Here is a 14,026-nt window from a genome sequence, read left to right on the forward strand (position 1 = left end):
GAAGGTAGACTTAATTTTTATCACAGAACCGTGTGTCTTGTTATTTGAATGAAAAATCATAAAAAGAAAATGTGCAGAGAAACATAAAAGTGTTTTTATATGAAAGATAGGAACAGGATAAAAAATTGAATTGCAACAAATAAATGCGACGACTAAAATCAGATTATAAATATTTTCACTAATTAGTCCTAGAGTAATATAAATATGATTGATTTAAAACAATGGCCAAATGTATTCACCATGGCAATAATCAGTATGACATGCATATGTCAAAAGCATCAATAAAAGTGAAATTTGGTACGTTTTATTTTATGCGTAAACAATCAATAAACAAGAATACTACACGCAAAAACATAGTTACCATATCGCAGATGTTAGAAAGAGTTATCTTGACAACTAGATTGATAAAAATACATTTTTGTCATCTAAACGGATATCTGAGTAGACGATAGAAAAATTAAAAACAAAATCTTTCAGGTTTTCGTTTCAAATACTATATTCAATTATGTAAAAATTTAAGCTCAAATATTCGCAGTTGATAGTGGTGGCACCGTGTTAAACTATCTTGATTTAAGTACACTTTTCAAATACCAATTTCCTTTATATGGTTTATATCAATAATTTTGGCAATAATTCAATAAACAAATAGTTCATGAGCCGATGCTATATTTTCCATACAGATGGTTACCTTTTTTTGTAATTTTGTCTTATTTATTATTTAGACAATTACTTTATATCTCAATTAGATAATGGTTATAATTCGAGCAGCACTGTTGGCATTACCGGTCATAGTGTCTGTAGACAGCCTTGATTGTAAACGATACAACTTGACTCCATCGGACCAGTTATTGATTGATATGATGCAGCATTATCTTCATTCTTCAAGAAAAGCAGAATGTTAAGTACCACAAACACCATATGGTAAAAGCACATATTTTATCTTTTATATTATAGTCAAAATAATGGTATAACTTTAAAAGCAAGTATATAAATAATGGAATACAATGTCCATGATATTCGCATTTTGACGATTTTGCTTCAGATTAGCTTAATTATTTATCCAAATGTCATTATGAAAGTAGTTATCGATAACAAAAAAAGTGCAACAGAATTACAGGAAGGGGTATACCAAGAAAAGAACGCAAAGTCCTCCCCTTCCTCATCCCTATTCAGATGACGGATGCGATATATTTCATCCTCTTACTAGTTAGAATGTGTCTTGAATCTTTGACCAATCATAAACTTGATGCCTTAGAGGACCTTAAGTGTTTACCTTGAACTCATTTCTTCACTTTGATGATAGAAATATTTTGGGTTTCAAATTACTTGATAAAAATGTCATATTTCGCCTTTCAGGAATAATACATCTACCAAGAAATTGAACATAATCAAAATTTTGTGCCGCACTGGACGTTCAACAACACATTGTGACGTGCGTCGACGCATTTATAACGTGTAAAGAATGTGCACCAAATTTTCACAACGCTCATCAGCGTGTCGAGAAACATTTTTAAACGTCGACAATCGTGGTACTATGCGCTGTACTTTGATAGAACCATCAATAGTCTAGTTTAAATTGAAAAAAAAGCTTTACCGCTGATAAAGCTAATCTTAAAAAAGAAAACATTTACTTCGACTATCATCAACTTCATGCAACTTTCATTTTACGCTATCGGTATCTACATGGAGTAAGTAGTTTGGCATACGAACCAAATGAGTCGTACAATTCATGCCTTTTGCGAGTACATACCTGTATAACGAAGATATTTTTGGTTTCACTTAGAAATTTTACACTTGTATACATTATGTCTACAAATTATTTTAAAACATTCAATAAAGGGATGATTTTTATAGAAACCTTTACCTTTTCAAAGATACAGTACTCATGTTTATTTCAGCAACTGATTTTAGTAAACAAATGATATAGATCTTGTTTCCGTAAACAAATTATAATAAGTGATTTTTAAAAAAAAATTAACAAGGACAAGTAGGAGAAATGCAACACAATGACCAAGGCGCATGGGTTAAAAAATATGCCTACCACATAGTTCAGAAAACGGACATGCTTATGCATATGACAACAACCTTCTCTATGGTTCAGAGTATGACATTTATAGCCATAAGAAACCATCTGGACTATCATCAAGTTTCATTAATAAAGAGGTGCCATGCGCAGTTTGCCGACGATGACGAGTGTCGCCTATAATTATGATACCAGGTAAAGTTAATATCAGAAGATATAGCAAGTATTCTTAACTTTTTTTTGGTATGTTATTTGCATATTCTAAAACAATTTACGATTGAATATATCCATTTAATAGATTTTTTGGTCACAATGTCTCTAGATTTTATTATAAAATACAAGTATGTTGATGTTAATGAGATAATGTACCATACGATTTTGTCGGATTTTTTATCTGATTTATTATTCATTTTTTACCATTCTATAGGACGAAAAACATGTTATAAGGATTGGAATATCGCATACAATGGATTTTTGATGACAGAAAAAAACCCAATACAGAAACGATTACTCGTGCGTTGACATGAATGCCGAACCCCTGGACAACAGATATTCAAATGAAAATGATGTTTTGTTCTGGTGAAGGCCAAATGTTGCACTTTGCGATGTCCACCATACAGAGATGGAACCGAAGTTTTCTGTGTCGTTTGTTCAAAATAAATTAAATGGTGTTCTTAGCTTTGTTTTTTTTTGTACAAATCATAAAATATATATCGATTAAAGAAAATGTAAACATATTAGGGAAAAACAATAAAATACCATTCTGTATAATTGAACAACTATACACAGGAAAAACTGCACTATTCGTTTAACGCTGTTTTGGCAATGCATGGGTACATACGTAAAAATACCTGTGTTTTACGCATGCAGTCAACCATACGTAACCGCTACACATATAAAATAAATGTTTTGAGAGAGCTTGTTATCATATGTTTTGTCCCCATTTGTTTAACATCATTGAAATAAATTATGATAATGATGCCTAGGCCACATTTCAAAACAGTTTTTATTTCCCCTCTCCAGTCCATAGATTTTACAGGATGGTAGGTATGTAGGTCAAACGTACTTTTTTCTGCAGCTGTATTTCGATGGCTACAAATAAGCCTAATATTATAACAAAGGTTGTCAAAACTGTTGCATTCAAATCATTTTTATTAAAATTATAATGAAAAGCATATTATTAATGGGATAATCTAAGATAACTTTCTACACAGAACGCACAATATTGTGACAACCTGCCTTAATACAAAAATAGAGTGAGAAGAATTAATAGCATTAGGTATAATGTGTATGTGTGTCAGATCTTGACGATTGATATTATTTATTTGCTAAAAATAAATGGTTGATTTGTTTTAATGTTTTGCGATGACTAGATTCTGACATGTAGAACAATTAATTGACTAGAGAAATGATAAAAGTATTTTCATTTAAGTCATTAGCTGGCATTCTTTCAGGTGTTCCTTTTGCAAAATAGTTTTGGCAAACAAGGAAAACACCTGTATATGTCTTTATGGTGTTCGTATCTTTTCCATTATTTGCTTGGCAACAGTGGCAAAAGCTATTGTAGCGTCATGTGTTTGACGAGAAGTTAGAAAGTGGCACAAGACATATGCAGTCTCAAGAATATATTTACTCATTTATTCATATATTTATTATGCCATATATTGCCGTCTTATGAATAAAAGCTCTGAACCTTGGTGTATTTGATTGATCAGCCCTCAGATGAAGTGCTGTTACATTTTAACAAACTTTAATATAGCATTATGCTTTATTTGAAGCCTCAGCAAGTAGATTATCATATTTTATTTAAATGTTGTTAAACATATGAGGACCAAAGATTTGTTTTACATGTGCTTTGAAAAAATGCTTTTTACATGTTTTTGACGTACAGTTTCCATGCGCGGTGAAAATAGACGTAAAAGCATGATTCCTATGCTAATTACACATTCAATTAAAAACATGGTGCAGATTTATTTTTTTCTGTGTATCCTCAGAATTTGTCCTACCGTTATCGCCATTCACTTACATCGCGTTTTAGATTTAATTTCAAGGAAGTGTCACCCGATCACTGACAGTATTATCATTAGCACTAGTATGGTGTGAGTATTTGTCCTTTTAATGAAATAATTTTAGGAAAAAATAATGTTTACTCGCTTGTTATGGCTTTAAGTCATTGAATTCTCAATTTAACATTTGCAAATTAATTTTCAGATGAAAATGTGGACGATAAGAGAACCCAATCTTCCTTGAATATTGTATACATCCATGCAAAAATGCATTTCAACCAATAACCTAGACAATTATCACCAATTGACATATTCTTTTCTACTTTAGCATAGTCATTGAATTTCAATTTAAGGCAGAGAGTATTGCAATGTAGGTCTTTCAATGATTTCCTTTTTTCACAGGAGATGGATGGGAAGGTGTTAGTCAGACTGTAGATTTCTTGTGCCACACATATTGAATTCCCTTACCTCTCATCAAACACATACGACATGATATCTGTTGCCACCCTTGCCAAGCAAATAATGAAAAAAGGTAAGAACTCCATAAAGTCATATAAAGTTTTTGACCTTTGAAGTCGAATTTTCTATAACTACACAACGCGGCTTCTAAACAAACATCTGGAAATCAATTAAAGAATTATTTACGCCGACGAATGCGTTTGAAATCCGTAAAGTGTTTCTGTGGTTTTTCATACATCAAGATTGATCACAAAAACATTTTTGACAAGTCATGGTATTTTAGGGCATAAAATACTTTAACAATGTCGTAAAAAATACATTAAAACTCTTGTCTTACGCAAATGTAATGTAATATGGATATTGCATTTATTGATGTGCTGTCACTCAGTTTAGCTGTGCTAATATATTGGAGGGATGTCTTACTATAAGAAGCATTTCCTCCGAACAATCAATCTTTAAGAATAGTTTTCAAGAGAAAACAAATGAAAGAATTCGCCAATCAGTAAATTGGGCACAAAAGATGAACAAAACTTGCTTGCAGACACAAATGTTTCTGCTACAGCAGAAGTGAAGTTTGTGGAAAAAAGTTTGAATACACAAATGAACAAGAATATTTGGGGAGACATATATACCTTACCGCATATGTACACTATAAGGAGTCGAATTGAATGTTTTAAGTCAATATAATTCACACAGTTGTAACCCATTATTATGTTTAATGTACAATGGAAAACTATCTGTCAACAGCAAATGTGCATGCCGTAAAAACGTAGAAACCATTGAACATAAACTTTCGAATATAAATTTTCGGAATTTGTTTAGGAAAATTGTTGATGTTGGTGATTCAATATTTCAAAAGAGTCGGACTAAAACTTTCTAAATTTAGGCATATTGGAATCTTAGTGTCTGAATCCTATTATGTAAACTCTTTATTCAAATGACAAAATAAAACGCCCATTTAAGTAAAGACGAATAGACTTTTTCAGAAACAGGTTGACATGTATATTTGAAAATATGTATGCATAAGAGAATGAAGTCTCTTTAGTCTCAAAACTATGTTTGCTGTTTTGTATTGACATATCATATATGTCAATGCTATAAAACTTGTTTTCTAAAGACATTTCCTGTATAACATTATAATGTACACTGTATAACAATTACTGAGCTGTGTAATTAGACAACAAAAATATAATTATACAAAAAGAAGGCACACGCGTAAAGGAAATAAATTTTACGTAAATGAACATTTTTGTTTTGCATGTTTGTGTATGAATAAATACAGTTGGTTTAATTGAAGGAAAGTGTTTTAATGTAAGCAGAGGAACAAAATATATACGGTTGGTAGGAAAGTAAGTGAACAAAAAATAGGCAGAATCAAAGAAGTATAAAACAACCGAAACAAAACAAACAAAAACAAACAAACAAACAAACAAAACAAAACAAAATTCATAAGCCCCCTCCCCCCAAGATAAAAAGAAAAAAAACAAAAAAAAAAAAACAAAAACAAAAACAAAAGCAAAAACAAAACAAAAACAAAAACGATTCCGAACAAAAGATAACACAAAAAGCCACATACATACACACACACACACACATACAATAAAAAACCGAAAACAAAAAAAATCAATTCATAACGAAGGTAAACTGATCTAATTAAGTTCTTGTCATAGAACAGTGTGTCTTGTTATCTAAATAAAATATACAAAAAATGTGCAGAGAAATATAGAAAAGTTATTTTAATACGAAAGAAAGAAACATAATAGAAAATGAATTACAAGTAATACACAATCACAATAATCAGTTTGACATGCATATGTAACAAAGCATCAATAATAATGAAATTTAGTACGTTTTATTTTATAAGTAAACAATCAATAAACAAGAATACTACACGCAAAAACATAATTATCATATCGCAGATGTTGCAAAGAGTTATCTTAATAACTACATTGATCCAAATTCATTTTGTATCATTTAAACGGATATCTGTGTAGAAGATAGCAAATAAAAGGTAAATTAAAAACAAAATTTTACAGGTATTCATGTCAAATAATGTATTCAACTGCGTACAAATTTAAGCTCAAAGATTTGAAGTTGATAGTGACTGTACCTTGTTAAACCATCTTGATTTAAGTTTACTTTATAAATACAAATTTACTGTATATGGCCTTTCAGATTGGAAACAATTTAATAAACAAATGGTTCATGATTCGGTGCTATTTTTTCCATACTATTGATAACCCTTTTGTATTGGAAATTTTATCATTTTCATCATAGTCAATTAATTTATATGTCTAGAAGATAATGATTAGAATTCGAGCAGCACTGGTGGTATTACTGGTCATAGTGTCTGTAGATAGCCATGATTGTAAACGATACAACTTGAACCCATCGGACCAGTTGTTGATTGATATCATGCAGCATTATCTTCATTCTTCAAGAAAAGCAGAATGTAAAGTACCACACACACTCAATGGTAAACGCACATATTTTGTCTTTTATATGATTTCAAATATAGTCAAAATAATAATATAATCTTAACGGACTATGGGTAGATCATGTATACAATTAATGTAATACAATTTCCATGATTCCTCGTATTAACCAACAACACAACCCGTATGCCGATTTTATAAGTATGCTAGACGGCACTTTGAAGATGTTGCTTCAGATTAGCTTTATTACTTATTCAAAGTTCATTATAAAAGTTGTTATCGATGACGGATGCGATATATTTCATTCTCTTACTAGTTAGTATGTCTCTTCAGTTGCATCTTTGACCAATTATAAACTTGATGCCTTGAAGGACCTTAAAGGCTCACTGTGAACTCATTTCTTCATTTCGATGATAGAAATATTTTGGGTTTCAAATTACTCGATAAAAATGTCATATTTCGCCTTTCAGGAATAATAAATCTACGACGAAATTGAACATACTTAAAATTTGACGTGCGTCAATGTATTTGTTACATTTAAAGCATGTGCATCAAATTTTAACAATGTTCATCAGCGTGTCGAGAAACATATTAAACGTCGACAATCATGGGTTCTATGCGTTGTAGTTTGACAGAAAAATCAACAGTTCTAGTTTGTATTTGGAAAAAAAGTTTTACCGTGTTCAAGCAAGAAAACGTTTACTTCGACTTTCATTTTAGATATTGGTACAACATATATAAGATGGGGACGCAAGAAATGCCCAAGTTCGACTGAACTAGTTTATTCAGGTGAAAAACAAAATCATAGTTTATGTCCGCCCATTAATTTCCTAAAATTACTTCTATGGTTCGCTAAGCTACATGTTTGACATATATATATGTATTTTCTTAACAATTCATTTCATTCAAAAAGTATGATATTATTGTAAAACAATGAACACTTGATGGTAGACCCACAAGAATAAATTTCTTTCATTGTATAATTTGTTTGTATGCTATTTGAACCTTAAATTTTACGCTATCGGTATCTACATGGAGTAAGTAGTTTGGCATACGAACCAAAAGTGTCGTACAAGTCATGCCTTTTAGCGAAAACATACCTATATAACATTTTTGTGGGTTTCACCTAGAAATTTTACTCGTGATATCTAAAAGTTTCTTTGCAACATTTAATAAAGGTGTGATTTTTATAGAAAGCCTATACCTTTTCAAAGATACAGTATGCAGGTTTATTTAAGAAACTGATTTGTTTTTTAGTAAACAAATAATATCGACCTTTATTTCGGGAAAATAATTGTATAATAGGTGAATTTGTTTTAAATTAACAAGGACAAGTAGGAGGAATGCAACACAATGTCCAGGGCGGAGGGGTTAACAAATTATGCCTACCACATAATCCAGAAAACGGACAATCTTATTCATATGACAACAACCTTCTCTATGGTTCAGAGTATGAAATTAATAGCCATTCGAAACCATCTGGATTATCATCAAGCCTCAGCAATACAGAGGTGCCATGCGCAGTTTGCCGACGACGACGAGTGTCGTCTATAATTATGATACCAGGTAAAGTTATTTTCAAAACACAGAGCAAGTGTTCTTAACTTTCATTTTTTTTGGTATTTCATTTGTATATTCTAAAACAATTTACGATTGAATATATCCATTGAATAGCGTTCTAGATTATATTATAGGATACTAGTATGTTGATGTTAGTAAGATAATGTACCATATGATTTTGTCCGATTTTGAATCTAGTTTATTTTTTTCATTTTTAACGTTTCTATAGGACAAAAAACATGTTATAAGGGATGGAATATCGAATACAATGGATTTTTTTTTATGGCAGAACACAAATCCCACTACAGAAGCGATTACTCATGCGTTGACGATGGAATATATCTATTTAATAGTTTTCTGTCACAATATCTGTAGATTTTATTGTTAGATACTAGTATGTTGATATCAATAAGATAATGTACATGATATTATCGAATTTTTAATCTAGTTTATTTTTCATTTTTTACGTTTCTATAGGACGAAAAACATGTTATAAGGGTTAGAATATCGAATACAATGGATTTTTGATGACAGAACACAAAGTCCACTACCGAAGCGATTACTCATGCGTTGATATGAATGCCGAACCCCTGGACAATAGAAATGCCAACGAGAATGGTGCTTTGTTCTTTCCGGTTAAGGCCAAATGTGGAAGTTTGAGATGCCCACCATACAAAGACGGAACTGAAGTTTACTGTGTCGTTTGTTCAAAATAAGTTTAATGGTGTACTAAGCTTTATTTGTTTTGTACAAATCAGAAAATATATATCGAATAGTAAAAATGTTGACACATTAGTAAAAAATAGTATTCTATTCTGTATAATTGAACAACTGTACACAGACAAAACTGCACTATTCGTTTCACGCTGTTTTGGCAACGCATGGGAACCATATATAAAAAACATGCCTTTTACGCATGAATTCAAACATATATAAACGCTACATATATAAAACAAATGTTTGAAGAGAGCATGTAATCATATGTTTTGTCCCTTAATGCTTAATATCATTTAAATAATGAGGCCACATTTCATAGCGTAATCAAGGGAACCAAGATTATAGCGGGAATCAATAGAATGCAATCCTGGGACGACGACCAGACATGGAAAACGTACATACACAACAAATAACATAAAATAACAAATCATACATACAAAGTAACAAAAGCAAATGAGCAGGTCAGACTCCACTAAAAAACTGGGAGCATGGACCATGTGAACCGGTAGGGTTAGCGTCCTCGGCTTTTCTAGAAACAAGGTATATTTTCCTTCTACCAACCCTAAATTTTACATGCGGGTAGGTAAGTAGGCCCTAGCTATATTTCTATGGCTACAAATAAAGCCTAATGCTACAACAAAGGTTGTCAAAACTGTTGCATTCAAATCATTTTTATTAAAATTATAATGATAAGCATGTTATTAATTGAATAATCTGAATTTACTTTCAACAGTTAACGCACAATATTGTGACAACTTGCCTCAATACAAAAAAAAAAGCTTGAAGTATCAATAGCATTAGATATAACGTGTATCAGACATTGACAATTTACAATATTTATTCACTGAAAATAAATGATTTATTTTTGGAAATGTTTTGTGATGACTAGATTCTGACATGTAGAACAATTAATTGACTAGAGAAATGATAAAAGTATTTTCAGCAATGTCATTTGCTGGCATTCTTTTAGATGTTCCTTTTGCCAAACAGTTTTGGCAAACTGGTAAAACACCTGTACATGTCTTTATGGTGTTCCTATCTTTTCCATTACTTTCTTGGCAACCGTGGCAACAGCTATCTTAGCGTCATGTGTTTGATGTGAAGTTAGAAATTGGCACAAGACATATGCAGTCTCACGAACATATTTATAAGCATCTAATCTACTTTGAAAAAAGAAAGAAATCATTAAATGACTTAATTGTGGTAGCTTGACTATTACTACTGAACATGGAACAAAACACTTTTAAATGCTCTGTCACTACGAGCCTTGCGTTAAAATGAAATTATATTTTGTCAATTTTCCATTATTCAAACTTTGAAAATACAGATATGCAATGTATATATTTTAAATGTTTTAAATTTTATCGTGTCTCCAATCTTTCTGTAAACATACTAACATTGGTAAGCTATTGAGTATAATTAAACTTTTGGTATTAATTGAATTTAACGGTTTTGTAGATTACCATACAAAATTATTGAAAAGTAGTAGTTAATTGAGTCTTTCCATCAAGAGTTATGTCAGACCCAGCGCTACCCAAATTTTAAGCTTTTCTCCCCTTACCCTTTTCAATCTAGAAAATTACAGTATAAATTGCCATTAAAACAAAGCAAAAAAAGGATAAAATCAAACTTTTTTTATTTATTTATATACATGTGTATTTTACATGTAAAATTCACTTGTCCTTGAATTTTAGGTCATATTTTGTCATATTTTTGAAGGCAGTCTGTGTTGAAAAGGTAGCCTGATGTCTAAGTTGGTCAACCAAACATGACGGATATCTTTGTCACTGTTGATATTAAAAGAAACAAAGTTCAAAGTTTTGTCGAATTCGTTCACGATTTTGATGTTTTTCTTCCAAATCAGTCATATAGTTGGTTGTTCCCTTCAATTTGTCCCCATGCATCCTGTCACCTTGTTCGTTTTGTGAAACACGAAGTCTCAAGCTTGGTGAAATCTTGGCCGTCTAAAACATCATGAAGTACTTCATTTCAGGTTTCCTCATACTGATACATATAGTTATAGTTTTACTTTCCTTGCCACATTTTGCAATAACAGATAAGCAAAAGATGAACGTTCCTCCACCTCTCAACGCTTCCATTTATAATTTCAGAACGAAATCTAATGAAAAAAGACTTTCAGCAATTTCCGGTTACATTTCGATTTTTCCGAAAAAAAAAACTATGAAATCTGAAAAGCCACTGTATATACAAAGTATTTAAATAGCACGACATGTACTCTACATGCACATGACTAAATTAAAATAATGTTTTATTGTTGAATAGTCATGAAAGGAACAGTAAATATATATTTTAATAAATACCTGAAGCAACCCAACGGAAATGGCTTGGGTAAAGGGTTAGACGAATTATGTGCGTACAGAGAATCAAATTATTATCAAATTATCACATCACTTGGCACTGTTGCCAAGTAACATATGGAAAAGTTAAGGACACCATATAGACATATAAAGTTGTTTACCTGTTTGCAAAAACTGTTTGGCAAAAGGAATACCTAAAAGAATGCCAACAAATGACATTGATGAAAATCTTTTTACAACTCTTCTTGTCAATTAATTGTTCCACATGTCAGAATCTAATAATCACATAATATTTACAAAAATCAACCATTTATTTTCAGTGAATAAATATTGTAAATTGTCAAAGTGTGACACAAGGCATATCGTCATTCAATAGTGTTCGTAAAGTGTACGAAGTTATCTTAGAATTTAGCAGTATAATTTTTATATACATTATTTAAATACAACCGTTTTTGTGGTAGCCTGTTATTTTATTATTTGTATTGTGAATTACGTATTGCTTCAATTGTATATGTATAATATGTTTGTATGTAGTTTGTCTGTATGAAATAAAGATAGTGTTATATGTATTGAATTTGACAAGTGTTCATTTTTACTTGACGAGTTACGACAGTTGACATTATATTCAGTTCTTTTGATATTAGTTTCACTGTTAAATTCTGTAGTATTTTTCATGGTTGGGTTAGCCGCACATTTCTTCTATTTCTATTGGATCTCGGATTTTTAGCGGGAAATTCTTATTATTCATTCTCTAATACGCACTCTTATCCTGGCCTTCAAACTGTGAACAGTGATTGAAATATGTCACGCTGAAACTAATTTCTTTAATGGATAACTTTTTTCATTAATACAGGTTAGTTTCTTTTGTTTTCTTTGCTAACTTTTCGCTAATAATCTGTATAATAGTATGAGTACAAATAAATTTTTACAATGATTTTTAGGGTTTCTTTACTCACAACCAATTATCTTGTTATACCGGTTTAATTAGCCAAATGTGAGGTACCGTAGCCTTTTGCACCTTGATGCAAGGTAAGCTAGGTTGCTATGGTTTTAACTATTTTTGTCATTTTGGTTTGCTGTAATATTGACCCTTGCCTAATAGTGTATGCAGTATATCTTTTGGTATAGTAAGTTACTGATATTGCGCGAATTTGCATTTCTATCCTGATTATAAATGAAGTAGCTTCCAATCAGTATTTTATTCTTATTTTAATAATATTTCATACATGTAGACAATGTACGAGTTACGAATAGTCATAAACATATGGAACATGTAAGCATACATACTTTGATTTATTTGAGCTAATTAGGATCACTTCACTATACGAAACACAATTGATATACACTGTTATTACTGAAATGTAGATATTTGACATATGGTTACCAGATATCTTATGATAGTACTTATTTTTATTGGGATTTTTCTTCGGAAAATATTGTGAATGATCCTGCCATATATTTCCGTCTGATGAATAAAAGCTCTGAACCTTAGTGTATTTGATTGATCAGCCCTCAGATGAAGTGCTGTTACATTTCGACAAACCTTAATATAGCATTATGCTTTATTTGAAGCCTCAGCAAGTAGACTATCATATTTTATTTAAATGTTGTTAAACCTATGGGGCCAAAGATTTGTTTTACATGTGCTTTGAATAAAATGCTTTTTACATGTGTACCGTTTTACGCATGTTTTTGACGTATGGTTTCCATGCGCGGTGAAAATAGACGTAAAAGCATGATTCTCATGCTAATTACATATTCAATTAAAACATGGTGCAGATTTGTTTCTGTGTACCTTCAGAAGTTGTCCTACCTTTATCGCCATTCACTTACATCGCGTTTTAGATTTAATTTCAAGGAAGTGTCACCCGATCACTGACAGTATTATCATTAGCACTAGTATGGTGTGAGTATTTGTCCTTTTAATGAAATAATTTTAGGAAAAAATAAAGTTTACTCGCTTGTTATGGCTTTAAGTCATTGAATTTTCAATTAACATTTGCGGATTAATTTTCAGATGAAAATGTGGACGATAAGAGAACCCAATCTTCCTTGATTATTGTATGCATACATGCAAAAATGCATTTCAACCAATAACCTAGACAATTATCACCAATTGACATATTCTTTTCTACTTTAGCATATTCATTGAATTTCAATTTAAGGCAGAGAGTATTGCTATGTAGGTCTTTCAATGATTTCCTTTTTTTCACTGGAGATGCATGGGAAGGTGTTAGTCAGACTGTAGATTTCTTGTGCCACACATATTGAATTCCTTCACCTCTCATCAAACACATACGACATGATATCTGTTGCCACCCTTGCCAAGCAAATAATGAAAAAAAGGTAAGAACTCCATAAAGTCATATAAAGTTGTTGACCTTTGAAGTCAAATTTTCTATAACTACACAAGGCGGCTTCTAAAAAACATCTGGAAATCAATTAAAGACGAATGCGTTTGAAATCCGTAAAGTGTTTCTGTGGTTTTTCATACAACAAGATTGATCA

At 31.3% G+C, this 14,026-nt stretch overlaps 1 protein-coding gene and 1 pseudogene across 2 annotated transcripts; both read left to right on the plus strand.

Moving 5' to 3' along the window:
- The first annotated feature begins 749 nt into the window (after nt 1-749).
- On the plus strand, nt 750-2,683 carry LOC148607261 (uncharacterized; annotated as a pseudogene).
- A 3,714-nt stretch (nt 2,684-6,397) lies between these two features.
- On the plus strand, nt 6,398-9,212 carry LOC148607262 (uncharacterized). 2 transcript variants are annotated; one of them, XM_088545583.1, is made up of 5 exons: nt 6,398-6,499; nt 6,787-6,964; nt 7,644-7,712; nt 8,253-8,489; nt 8,713-9,019. In XM_088545583.1, exons 2-5 carry the CDS (start codon nt 6,793-6,795, stop codon nt 8,856-8,858), a joined length of 624 nt encoding a protein of 207 aa, XP_088401709.1. In that variant the 5' UTR covers nt 6,398-6,499; nt 6,787-6,792; the 3' UTR covers nt 8,859-9,019. The 2 variants fall into 2 exon arrangements, with proteins under 2 accessions (XP_088401709.1, XP_088401710.1); XM_088545584.1 differs by having other exon boundaries at nt 6,399-6,499; nt 8,961-9,212.
- The last annotated feature ends 4,814 nt before the right edge of the window (nt 9,213-14,026 follow it).

Source organism: Perna viridis, chromosome 9 (genome assembly GCF_037379345.1).
Source record: "Perna viridis isolate PV_CMFRI_1.1 ecotype Kerala chromosome 9, ASM3737934v1, whole genome shotgun sequence".
NCBI lineage: Eukaryota > Metazoa > Mollusca > Bivalvia > Mytilida > Mytilidae > Perna > Perna viridis.

Excerpts from the sequence above, each read along its gene's own strand:
- LOC148607262 (XM_088545583.1), top strand. The coding sequence starts at position 6,793 with ATGATTAGAATTCGAGCAGCACTGGTGGTATTACTGGTCATAGTGTCT. Across the intron at positions 6,965-7,643 it reads AGTACCACACACACTCAATG|ATATTGGTACAACATATATA; the intron begins GTAAACGCACAT and ends CTTTCATTTTAG. Across the intron at positions 8,490-8,712 it reads GTCTATAATTATGATACCAG|GACAAAAAACATGTTATAAG; the intron begins GTAAAGTTATTT and ends ACGTTTCTATAG.